General features: G+C 37.2%; 3 protein-coding genes across 5 annotated transcripts; 2 read left to right on the top strand and 1 right to left on the bottom strand.

Moving 5' to 3' along the window:
• Positions 1-3,125: 3,125 nt before the first annotated feature.
• LOC110011513 (NADP-dependent D-sorbitol-6-phosphate dehydrogenase-like) lies at positions 3,126-4,596 on the top strand. The gene is made up of 3 exons (XM_088883221.1): positions 3,126-3,334; positions 3,813-4,032; positions 4,155-4,596. The coding sequence occupies exons 1-3, from the start codon at positions 3,159-3,161 to the stop codon at positions 4,383-4,385; spliced, it is 627 nt and encodes a 208-aa protein (XP_088739347.1). The 5' UTR covers positions 3,126-3,158; the 3' UTR covers positions 4,386-4,596.
• A 1,345-nt stretch (positions 4,597-5,941) lies between these two features.
• On the top strand, positions 5,942-8,820 carry LOC110012414 (NADP-dependent D-sorbitol-6-phosphate dehydrogenase-like). 3 transcript variants are annotated; one of them, XR_016067013.1, is made up of 5 exons: positions 5,942-6,123; positions 6,224-7,139; positions 7,243-7,368; positions 8,027-8,107; positions 8,383-8,820. XR_016067013.1 is itself a non-coding variant. In XM_088884219.1 (5 exons), exons 3-5 carry the CDS (start codon positions 7,137-7,139, stop codon positions 8,599-8,601), a joined length of 348 nt encoding a protein of 115 aa, XP_088740345.1. In that variant the 5' UTR covers positions 5,946-6,123; positions 6,224-6,650; positions 7,043-7,136; the 3' UTR covers positions 8,602-8,820. The 3 variants fall into 3 exon arrangements, 2 of the variants coding, with proteins under 2 accessions (XP_088740345.1, XP_088740344.1); XM_088884219.1 differs by lacking the exon at positions 8,027-8,107 and having other exon boundaries at positions 5,946-6,123; positions 6,224-6,650; positions 7,043-7,139; XM_088884218.1 differs by lacking the exon at positions 8,027-8,107 and having other exon boundaries at positions 5,947-6,123; positions 6,224-6,650; positions 7,058-7,139.
• A 284-nt stretch (positions 8,821-9,104) lies between these two features.
• Positions 9,105-11,851, bottom strand: LOC105169751 (3-oxo-5-alpha-steroid 4-dehydrogenase family protein). The gene is made up of 6 exons (XM_011090254.3): positions 11,473-11,851; positions 11,040-11,389; positions 10,537-10,771; positions 9,544-9,642; positions 9,354-9,425; positions 9,105-9,249 (listed from the first exon to the last, which is right to left on the bottom strand). Exons 1-6 carry the CDS (start codon positions 11,623-11,625, stop codon positions 9,145-9,147), a joined length of 1,014 nt encoding a protein of 337 aa, XP_011088556.1. The 5' UTR covers positions 11,626-11,851; the 3' UTR covers positions 9,105-9,144.
• Positions 11,852-12,094: the final 243 nt, after the last annotated feature.

Genomic DNA, 12,094 nt, shown 5'->3' with positions numbered 1-12,094 from the left:
TTGATCTCGTTATGGCTTAGTTCACCACATCAATGAGGGTTCATGTAATTATTATGGCATAGCTCAATTTATTAAGCAAGTACGGAACCAAATAAAGCAATCCCTGGAATTCATAGTTGAATAGAGAAATATTAGACAATTTGTAGTTCAAAGCAATTAATTTAAGCATTTCATTTACATGCATAAGCACGATAAACAACTAATAACCTTGAATACACTTAAAACATGAACCATAGGACCTCTCATTCACTAGCCTCTTTTTATGATCTCTGCAATAATCTATTTAACCAATCATGTCCATATTTATGGGTTGCAGCCAAAAGAATATAATACAAGAAAAGCATTTGCGATGCAGACCCATGAATGTAAGAAGTTCCTAATGTATATCCCATCACTCCACATCTAAGGAAGAGATTGGTAGAACCTGTTGAATTCAGCTCAAGCTCCATCTCCTTCACAGACAACATCTTCTTCTCATTACTCTGTTTCTGCTACTCTGGTTCTGCAGTGAAGAAGTCGTGTTTATCCTTGGTTACATTTTTATTAGTTGTGCTTTACACTTTCATTAGTTGGCATTAGTGGCTTAGGTGGCAACTGATTTGGAATATGAGTTGTTATTTCTGTTTTAGTTAGTTACACAGTTTCTTCATCACCGCCTTTGTATCTCTATTTAAATTGAAGCTGTACCAATTCTCGTTGAATGAATGAAAACACAACTTCAGTCCTCTACATTTCTTGCTCTGTAACCCAGTACCCGTGGGGCTTATGCCTAATTTTGTCATGGTATCAGAGTCATCATCTTGATGGTCTCTGCATACGAGGTGCTTTGACCGATCAATTTCACTCATCTGAACCTCACATTTTGATGAGAATGGCGAGCTCATCAACTGATACGCCTTCATTTCCTTCCATAGCAATTGGAACTGGGAATGATCACATGGTAATGGTTTCTGCTCCATTCAATGGGAGCAATTGGCTATCCTGGAGTAGGTATGTAAGGATGGCTTTAGAAAGCAAGGATATGTTGGCATTTATAGACGGCAGATGACTACAGCCTGCAATTGGGACTCCTTAACACATGACAGTGGAGGATTATAGACTGTATGGTATGGACATGGATTTTGAACACCATCTCCAAGGACTTGGTAAACGCATACCTGTATGCAAGTTCTTCTAGAAATCTCTAGTTGGAGCTTGAAGCTAGGTACGGTGAGTGTGATAGAACTCTGCTATACAAGCTGCAACGGGAAATTAGTTTTATCTTGCAAGGTAATATGAGCGTAACTGGTTACTACACCAAATTGAAACAACTCTGCGATGAATTATTATGCCTCATGCCACTAACTATGTGTTCGTGTGGCCTTTGCATTTGCGGATGCAGCAAACCAAGTCGGAACAAAACAATGCGAGCCAACTAATACAGTTTTTGATGGCTTTGAATGATTCCTACGACAACATTCGTAGTCAGATTTTGGTTCTAGAACCTCTTCCCCTTATCAACAAACCATATTCCATGGTGCTACGGGTTGAGAGACAAAGGATGGTGAACTCAAAATACTCTGATATAGGGGAAGGATCTGCCATGAAAGCATATGAGCAAAGGTATTCTACCTCTAATACAGGACCTCGAGAATTCATGCGACGCAAGGGACCTGTGGATAAACATAGTCTCCTCTACGAGCACTGCAATAAAACTGGACACAACAGGGAAAATTGCTTCAAGCTTCACGGTTTTCCTGACTGGTATAAGGAGCTACATGAATCGCGAAGAAACCCGGACAGTGCAGGGAGAGCGAACGCAGTGACTAGTGGAGAAGACAGTGGACTGGATAAACTGGGGAATTCTCACTCTAATAACGCTTCGATGTTTGAGTTGCTAGAGGCATTAAGAATGGTTCAGCACAAAGTACCTCAGGATCCAGTCAACGTGCATTTTGCTCAAGAACACGAGATGGCAGGTATGGCTTTGGATCGTTGCAATTCAGTAGGTTATAACGCTAACTCGTGGATTGTAGACACAGGAGCTACAAGTCACATGAGTGGGAATGTAAAGCTATTCCAATCCCTTACCACTCTCACAAACTTCATACAAATCCGCCTTCCCGATAATTGCATTATTCTTGCCACACATAAGGGTGACATCCAACTTTGTGCCAACCTTACACTTATTAATATGTTATTTGTTCCACATTTTACCCACAGCCTACTTTATATGTATCTCAACTCTGCATTTCTTATCATGTCAAGTTCTCATTTCATGGTTCATTTTGTGTGCTGCAGGACCTGAGAACTGATCGCATTCTGGCTCTAGGGAAGTAGCATAGACAACTTTATTACTTGGGCAGCAAATCCTTTGTTGCTGAATCTGTCTGCTTTAATTCACATGCCTTACTTTCTTCTTCTGGAGATGATTTTTCTCTATGGCACCAAAGTCTAGGACATTCCTCTCCTGATGTAATAAAGCACACAAAATCCTCACATATTCCTAAACCACATAAAGATCATAGTTGTAGCATATGTCCCTTGGCTAAACAAACTCGCCTTCCATTTAGTTTCAGTAATTCTTGCACTCTTTCCTGCTTTGAACTCAAACATGTCGACATCTGGGGACCTTATAAACAAGCCACATTATCAGGAGCTCATTATATGTTGACGATTGTAGATGATTTTCTCTCGAGCTACTTGGACTTACTTGTTAAATCATAAGTCTCAAACACTGCACACTTTGACTGTTTTCTTTGCACAAAATTCTTACCCAATTTGGCTGCAAACTTAAGACCATTAGGACCGACAATTTGTCCGAATTTTTTAGCTCTAGTTGCCTTCATTTCTTCCAAAATGCTGGTGTTTGTCACCAACGATCTTGTACTTATACGCCCTAACAAAACGGGGTAGTTGAGCGTAAACACAGACACCTTTTACAGGTGGCTCTGGCATTGATGTTTCAGTTCCACCTTCCTAGCCGTTTTTGCGGGGGATTCTATTTTAAGAGCTACTCACATCATAAACAAGCTATCACATATGTTTGATGCTTTCCGTATCATTGTGTTTTGTGATCTATTCTTAATGGGGGACCTCAGAGTTATTTGTCTTTCTTTTCTTTTTCCTGTCAGCAATAAGAACGATTTTGTTCAAGTGTTAATGCCCCTGGTGTGTTGATGTTGGAAAGTTCTGTTTTCTCTGATATTGACATTCTTGCAGGAGTTGGTACAACTGCAAGTGCTTTGGGAGAGGATGGTGTTTTGGACATTGACACTACTGTATCATTGGAGACCACATGGCACGCAATGGAAGATCTAGTTTCCATGGCCTTAGTGCGAAGCATTGGGATCAGGTGACCCGAAGCTTCTCTTTCTTCATTAATTTATTTTCTCTTCTTTTCTCAATGTATTTTGCTTCTGAATAACTAACATATGATGAACTGCACAATTCTATTGTACTTCGAATGTGGATAATAATATAAATAAGTTCAAATTTGAAAACTAGCTAGGAGCAAAAAGATTGCTAATAACAATGCTGTTGAAAACACGCTCCACGTTGATGATCAACAAGGAAAAAGCAACTATCTAGTCCTCAGAAGCTGCAGGTGGCCATTTTTAGGTCGCATGAGTTCTCAACCACTTGGATTAAGTACTATCTAGTCCTTGCCTCCATGGTTAAACATTCTTGCTTTTCTCAGCAAAGGTTTATATAGGTGATAGCTGCTCCCTTCCTCCATTTTTCAGTCTGTTTCTCCCAGAACAGATAAAAACTATTGGCACTTGTATTTGCCCGATTTTTCTCTTAACAATTTAATCAATTTCTATATGCAGCAACTATGACATATTTCTGACCAGAGATTGCTTAGCCTATGCGAGAGTGAAGCCTGCTGTCAATCAGATCGAGACACATCCTTATTTCCAGCGAGATTCTCTTGTTAAGTTTTGTCAGAAACACGGTGTCTGTGTTACTGCCCACACTCCTCTTGGAGGTGCCACAGCCAACACAGAATGGTTCGGTTCAGTGTCATGTTTGGATGATCCAGTTCTTAAAGTATGTTTTTTGCATCACTTTAACCTATTTCTACCATCATAACTGTTCTCATTTGGTAAAAGATTGAAGTTGAATAAGAATCCACTGCAAAATGAACTTTAAATCTGCTTGTTTTGCATCAGGGTCTTGCCAAGAAGTACAATAAGACTGTGGCTCAGATTGTTCTTCGCTGGGGTATCCAACGGAATACAGTCATAATACCGAAGTCATCAAAAGTCGAGAGATTGGAGGAGAACTTTCTGGTATTTGATTTCGAGCTTACTAAAGAAGACATGGATTTTATCAGAACTATTGACCGCAATTATCGGACCAATCAACCTGCCAAGTTTTGGGGCATAGACTTGTATGCATAAGTTGCTTGTGCATCGAATCTGCAAAGGCTAATCTGCTCTTATCTTGTAGGGATAAAACATGGGAGAGGCGGATTGTCTCTCAATCTTGCAAAGTTTGTTGTTTAAAGAATCTGAACCTATAGATACATTTGGTGATTACGTTCATCGATTGTGAATCATGGAGATTGTGAATCACTCCATGAAGGAAAATTGAATTTAATTTGATCTTTCACATTGTGTGCCAGGTATTTGATCAAATCTTCCGGTAGGAAACTAAAATGCTTTAATCCATTTATTCAATCTGTATGATGGGACTTTCACCACATTAGATTAAATAACTGGAGTAAAAGCTTACCATGTAGTAAATTTCGAGTCTACAGCATCCATTGACCATCAGTTTTCTAGCCTCAATTCTCTGAGTAAAATGCCCCCCATAATATACAGCATCAGGATATCACCTTTTTTCTTTTTCTATAACTAAGGGAATGCCCATTTGAACTCGAAATGTACCAGTGCTTTACAATTTTCTGAATGTTGTGTAAAGAAAAACTTGGTAATACAGCTGAGAATCTTGTCAGAATGTTCAACTTGAAAAGAAAGTACCATTAAAATGAAGCCATAAATCTCATTTGCTGAAAAGAACATATGTCCGCCGAAGCGAGGCTTGTACGCAGAAATCAGGAAGAAACTCTGAAATAATGCCTTCTTTTCTAGTCAAGTTACCATCTTCAGAATATTTATTGCAGCTGGATGACTCTATCAAATATTCACTTTACTGTCATTTTGAGGATTTTTGTAATTTAGATTTTATAATTTTATGATTTTAATATATTAATTTATATTTTATAATATATCATTCGACTCATTTAATTTACACAATTGTTAGATTTGATCGGTTAAAATTTTTAATATATATATAATAAAATAGAATCATTGAGACTTTCCACTTAAGCACTACTTATTCGCACGTGTGGACAACCTGAATGACCTTTATTATGCGATGCCAAATGGAATATAATATATTTTTTAAATAAAAATAAAAAACTATTAGATTTCATCCAAAAGAGATCTTAGCAATATTATCTAACAACTTTTTGGATAAAGAATTAAAAATATTGAATTTATCAAAAATAATCTGATCAATATTATCTAACAAGTTTTTTTAGATAAACAATAAAAAGTATTAATATTTGTACAAAAAATTCTAATTAATATCATTTTCTTTGTTGTTTCTTTAAGTATATAAAAATATGTATATTCAATATCTATTTTGATAATATTATGTAGTATCTAATCAATATAATCTAATAAAAAATTTTAAATAAAGAATTAAAAATGTTAATATTTATAAAAGAATATAATTAATATTATTTTTTTATCTTTTATTTTTTGATTATATAAAAAAGCATGTATATTCAATATCTTTTTTGATAAATACTGAATAAAATAAAGAAAGAAATCACTCAAATTTATTTTTACTTTGAATTTCCAAGCAAATGTTACCGTTGCAGGCTAATTTTTGTAACCATTCTAAATTAAAAAAATAAAATGTAAAAGAAGATAGAAATGTTACCGTTGGAGATTTGTTATCACTTAATACGAAAACTGAGGAGCAAACTACCCTTTTGGTTTACATTCTCAGCAGCCGCCCATCTCCTTCCCCAACCGGCACTCTCAACATTCTTTCTTCTTCAAGGAGAAGATCAGAACTGCTGAACTCCCCCAACCGCCACTCTCAACCGACTCTCTGATGCAGGAGGTAGTTTGCTGCTTTTTTAAAAATTCAGGGGTTCGCATTGTAGTTTTCTTTGCCCACGGAGATTTTGTGCTATTCCGTAATTTTCTTTTTGTTTTTGCAGATTCAACTGGGGACTGATTGTGAGGAATAAATGTGAAAGAATATTGAAGCTGCTGGAGAGAGGCCCTGATCTGAAAGAAGAATGGGACAGGGCCCGGAAAGTTTCAGGAGGGATTCAAGGATTTGGCAGCTTCTGCCACAGGAATTCATCCGCTGGGCATGATGTATTGCCAGAATCATCCCAGAAAGCATTTTGGAGATGCAATTCAGAGTTCAACCAGAAAATCAAGTATCTAAGCCCGGACAGTTCCAGTATTGGTGCGGATTCCAGAGAAAATTTGGCTCCAAATGAAGAAAGCGGGAACTTCACTGGGGAATCGAAGCCGCTGTTGGAACAGCAGAAAGATGAGGCAGTCGTCCTCTTAGGCAGCCACCTCCGCCGTTTTCTGCGACCGCCGCCATCTGGCCTCGGTCAATTATTTGTTAAGGTATCAACTCAATGATCACCGACTTAGATTACCCGGTTTCTTGTATATTCTTGATTTTTCGTTGGAAGGTTTCGGCTAATTGTTTCAAGGTTCATGATATTCAACTACTACATGGGTTTTCTTGTTCCATTACCTAAAAAGGTACTTTGCTTTTGCAAGGGTTATTTTATAATTACTTATCTATGTAACTGCCTTGATATCGAAATGTGGTATGAGTTACAACTAGTGTATGTTGATGTATGAAAACATGCAAGCTTCTCATTTGTTCCTATTATGGAGGAGATGGACGGCAACTATGGCCAAGCTGATTGCATCCCTACGTGCTACCTTACAGGCATGAAAGATGGATCATGGTGCCATCTTAAGATTTAATGTTCTTCCATATCTTACAGACCTTAATTCTATAGGTAGAGACAGGAGTTGAACCTTCCCACGTAGAAGGTGCAGATGCTGGTCCATGTGGGCTTACACAACTGAGAAAATCTGATGGTAATCCTACCTGCTGTTCTGATAAATGTGCACATGTGGTTTCTTGTACTCATTCTTTCATAAAAGAAGATCCTGACCTCGAATATTTATTGAATAATTTCAGGTCCTTCAACCAGACACCGGGACATCAGTATGGATACTTTTGGGGATTGTTAAGAGTTACAAGCTAAAGAGAAGCCGAACTAAAAACAATGAGTCAGATAGCCTTTCTGATATTGATGATGCTGAGGTACGTCAAATTATTGCTTGAATTGCTTTTTCTTGATACTGAAGTTTGATAATAAAAGGTGAATTTCTTTGTGTCCAGTCCAAAAGGAGCCTTTAAGATTTTATCTACAGAATCTTAGGAAAGTAATACTAAATACTTCATAACAAAACAGAGGTAAATTGTTGAAGAATTTAATCTTTAAATTTAACCTTACTTGGTTAGAATATTCTTCTATTAATTATTAGGTCCTATCCATGAGGCAGGCAACAGCCATATCCAGCCCCATCTACCTTGAAATTTAGTGCAGCTCCATCTTAAATGGCTGTTTGGCTACAATTAATGCAATAAAGGGTAAGCCATACACCAAATTGTATTGAAGAGGACATGAAGGGACATCCACGACTCTGATATCTAAAAGTTTAAGGTCCGGAAAAATAAATTTACAATATAGTTCAAATTAGTGGAATGCAGTTTAAATACTATTTTTGCTACCTGATTCTACCAAACCGTAAAGCGGATGTTGGAACAGAAAAATCTCTGCATGAAACTAACTTATTACCTGGAATTCTGCTTTTGTGGTAGTTTTAGTAGTAGCTTTCTTAACAGAGACGCCTTTCTTTGTTTCAGTTGTTCGTTTCTGTTTCTTGGCCTGGAATTTAACATGTAACCATCTCTATAGATATGGAGTAATATAGAAGAATGAATGAAGTATTATGGGAGAAGATTACTTTCTAGAAGAATCAAGGTCGGAAAAAGAAAGGTCTGAGATTGATTCTTCTGTGTACTCCAATTTCAACTTTGAAAGAAGTCAGTCTTTCATTGTAAACCAATAGATATGACATAAAGTTTAGGGAGCATCGGAAAACTGTCAAAATGAGACTACAAGAAGAAGAAATGGAAAATAAAGAAGGACATGAGCTATTACTTCTGTAGATTTTCCATTCTACCATCATAACTATTCTCGTTTGGTAAAAAATTGAAGTTGAATAAGAATCCAGTGCAAAATGAACTTTAATTCTGCTTGTTTTGCATCAGGTTCTTGCCAAGAAGTACAATAAGACTGTGGCTCAGATTGTTCTTCGCTGGGGTATCCAACGGAATACAGTTATAATACCAAAGTCACCAAAAGTTGAGAGCTTTCTGGCATTTGATTTCGAGCTTACTAAAGAAGACATGGATTTTATCAGAACTATTGACCGCAAATACCGGACCAATCAACCTGCCAAGTTTTGGGGCATAGACTTGTATGCATAAGTTGCTTGTGCATCGAATCTGCAAAGGCTAATATGCTCTTGTCTTGGAGGGATAAAGGATGGGAGAGGCAGATTGTTTCTCAATCTTGCATCGGTGGAAAGTTTGTTGCTTAAAGTATCCGAACCTATGGATACACTAGATGATTACATTCATCGATTGTGATTCACTCCAAGAAGGAAAATTGAATTTAATTTGATCTTTCACATTGTGTGCCAGGTATTTGATCAAATCTTCCGATAGGAAACTAAAATGCTTGAATCCATTTATTCAATCTGTATGATGGGACTTTCACCACAACAGATTAAATAACTGGAGTAAAAGCTTACCATGTAGCAAATTTCGTGTCTACAGCATCCATTGACTATCAGTTTTCTAGCCTCATTTCTGTGAGTAAAATGCCCCCCATAATATACCAGCATCAGGATATCACCTTTTTTCTTTTTCTGTAACTAAGAGAATTCCCATTTGAACTCGAATATACAAGTGCTTTACAATTTTTAGGATACATGCAAACGAGTTGGATATATAATTCTATTATCTGCACTAGTAAACAAAAGGGACAATAGCATAGCGGTTTCTAGGATAGTTGTCAAATTTACAATTGTACCATCTTTGAGTTTCAGCTGCCGCAAAGACAAGATTTGCCACCTGCAAAAATAGAAAGTATTAAAACAGTCAATCATGTTGAACATCTTTCTAGGCACAGAGGATCATACTTTCTTCGCTCAATGTTTCAGGAAATTAAGACATACCACAAATCCAAAGAGTAACCAAATTGTTATATCAGAAAATCCACTAGCGACCACAAGTCCTCCGTACATGACCTCCAAGAGAAGAGAAAAAGAGAAGTAAATAACTAAAACTTGTTGAAATCCTGGGATGCAAGCAAGATCATTCACGGGAAGGCTAATGAAAGTTCCACAAATAGAAAAAAGAACCTACAATCTCTGCAAGATAATGTGGAGATGAAACATATTCGAACCAGTCACCATGAGGAATTGCATAATCATCAACTTTTGCATCATTCTCTCTTAACGAGCCCTGATTTTTCAGAAACAAGAATGTTATTTGCATATCAGGCCTTGGGCGACAATGTCAATCAAGCCAAGTCAAGAATGATAACACAAAATAGTCTACTGGATTTAAGTGCTCTACTAACATTGCGTAGAACAAGCCTAACCTTGAAAGTCAGCACTCATAAGTATACATATCCCAAGTATTCATGGTTTTCTGAAAGCATGATATTTTTTAGTCGGTGCCCAACTTAGTGTATAACCAATTATGATGACGCAATAGAAAATAAATCATATAGTTGTCAGAATTATGTAAAGCGACTTTAAAGGAGTGATACAATCCGGCATTGTTTTCCAATGGGTCAGTCAGTAGCCATGAAGTACCAAAAGGGGCTTCTAAAGATTTGAAGGGTTCAAAATAGCAGGCACATTTTTAGCTACAAAACTTCATCAGCAATTAACCAGGATTACAAACAAAGAAATTGTTGTATGGTTTCTAATTTCCAATAACATTTAGCATGCCATATGTGTGGCAGAGGTAAATGAGATTATAAATATTATCAGAAATTGCCAACAAATAGTGAAAATGACCTATGTCCTAATATTCCCCTGTTGCCAAATTATGCAGGTATTATTTGACCCACTCAATTATAACTGAGGGCCAAAGAGAGTTCCTAGAAAGTTTGGTGCAACTTTCGTAGGCTCCATATTCTATTTTTCAACTGCAAAGGATAATCAATGGAGAACATACTTTTTCCATGTAAAGGAACTTAACAATCCTTCAGTTTTTGAGTGTCTGGTTATATGTACTTATCAACAGAGGTTACTTCACAGGTCCTACCACTTAGATAGAGAAAGTTCCACATCCTAGAGAGCAAATCTAATTAGAGAACTAAATAACATATGGTCATAAAAGACTTACAAGAATAGCATGGCAACGGCGTTGATGAGTCCAACCCCAGGAAAAAAGAGCTGCACCAAACCACACATACCATTTGAGATGCATAAGAAGATTGACATGACCCCAGAAATCAAATTCTGTGACTTGCATTCTCTCCTTCCCTTTAACAACAAACTCTGCAAATAATTTTGCCACAAATCTGAACACCTCTGAGGCATACGTGCAGCAAAGGGATAGTGGAGCTGCTGTATAAAAACTATTGCCAGAAAGACAACAAATTAGAGGGGACGAAAGCTTCAACTTTCTGTTATTTTATAGTTAAATAATGGGTAGTAAAAGATCCATTTGATTTACTTGGATAAGCACGGAAATATTTCAAGAAAATCATGTAACTCTACAAACACTTTTTACGTCCATGCTGGATTAGAAAAAGAATTGTCACTGTACATTGAACAGTGTATTATTCTGGTCAACTATATGGTCTTATGCATATTTTTGTGATTTTAAAATGTGGCGACACTTACAACAGGCCCGTGAGATAGCCAAAAATATGCATTCGAGCTGCAGGGCTATACTTGAAGACATATACACTCTCATAAAGCCGTCCCAGTACTTGAGTTTCCATCAATAAAAGCAGAAACACAGATTTCCAGATCTTGTAATTATTGTCTCTCAATGATGAACGAGATTTATGCAAGGAAAGCTCATGGGAAACTCCAGTCAAGTGGCTAGCTATGCTCGAATACAGAACTGGCTCAGAAACTGTGGGAGCTGTTCTGTGTGCATAAAGCGATGTGGCTACAAGCAGAAACGTCGTCCATACAACTGCCAGTATGTAAAAGTGACAAAAGAACCTCTGGGGAAGACTGAATTTCTGCATTTCCAAAGACGAAAACATTTTGACAAAATCAATCAAAATTTGCAGTCACACCAAAATTATCAAACAACATTACTCACTTTCGAAGAAGACTGCATAATTTTTCCTCGCCTAGCGAACCCAATAATTAACTCGTGAAACGCATTGAGCTTGGGTGAGGGAATAGAAGCGATCACAATCGGCAGAGTCCCTGCAATCCACGCTGCTCTCAACAGCGAAACAACAGAAATCATAGTTGATTGCTGGTTAAACAGCAATTGCAAGCATTAACGAGGAAATTAACGAAGATTGTAGCGATAATTAAACAAGGAGTCGAAATTGCGTGGCGTGAGGTTTTGGAATAGAGTAGAACGAAGGGTTTTGGTATGGAAATCGAAAGTAGAGGGTAGGACAAAGAAGCGGGGAATCAAATTAGTGCTTACACCGGACATGTAAACCCGTTTTCTCAGCGGATGACGCAAAGCCGTCCACGAACCTACTATGAGATTTAAGTTTAACGAATTCATAATGGGCTCCTCATTGGTTTTATGGGCTTAACTGTTCAATATTCTAATTTGATTATTATGTGAGGCCCATTTTACGGCCCAATATAAATTCAAGTTCATAACCTAAATCCTGTATTTCTATTCCCTTTGAAAGCCTAAAAATCTTAGAATAAATTACCTTCACACCCTATTAGATTTGGCAAAAACATATAAACAC

Source organism: Sesamum indicum, linkage group LG8 (assembly GCF_026168435.1).
Source record: "Sesamum indicum cultivar Baizhima isolate 11 linkage group LG8, ASM2616843v1, whole genome shotgun sequence".
In the NCBI taxonomy this organism is placed as follows: domain Eukaryota; kingdom Viridiplantae; phylum Streptophyta; class Magnoliopsida; order Lamiales; family Pedaliaceae; genus Sesamum; species Sesamum indicum.
The sequence above is the reverse complement of the archived record's forward strand: the minus strand, read 5'-3'. Positions and strand labels throughout refer to the sequence as shown.

Bases quoted from the DNA above. Each gene is read 5' to 3' on its own strand.
- LOC110011513 (XM_088883221.1), top strand. From the start codon at position 3,159: ATGTTGGAAAGTTCTGTTTTCTCTGATATTGACATTCTTGCAGGAGTT. The intron at 3,335-3,812 runs GTGACCCGAAGC...TTCTATATGCAG, and splicing joins GTGCGAAGCATTGGGATCAG to CAACTATGACATATTTCTGA. The intron at 4,033-4,154 runs GTATGTTTTTTG...GTTTTGCATCAG, and splicing joins TGGATGATCCAGTTCTTAAA to GGTCTTGCCAAGAAGTACAA.
- LOC110012414 (XM_088884219.1), top strand. The intron at 7,369-8,382 runs GTACGTCAAATT...GTTTTGCATCAG, and splicing joins CTGATATTGATGATGCTGAG to GTTCTTGCCAAGAAGTACAA.
- LOC105169751 (XM_011090254.3), bottom strand. From the start codon at position 11,625: ATGATTTCTGTTGTTTCGCTGTTGAGAGCAGCGTGGATTGCAGGGACT. The intron at 10,772-11,039 runs GTAAGTGTCGCC...TTCTGGCAATAG, and splicing joins GGCTATCTCACGGGCCTGTT to TTTTTATACAGCAGCTCCAC. The intron at 9,250-9,353 runs GTATGTCTTAAT...CTATTTTTGCAG, and splicing joins GGTTACTCTTTGGATTTGTG to GTGGCAAATCTTGTCTTTGC.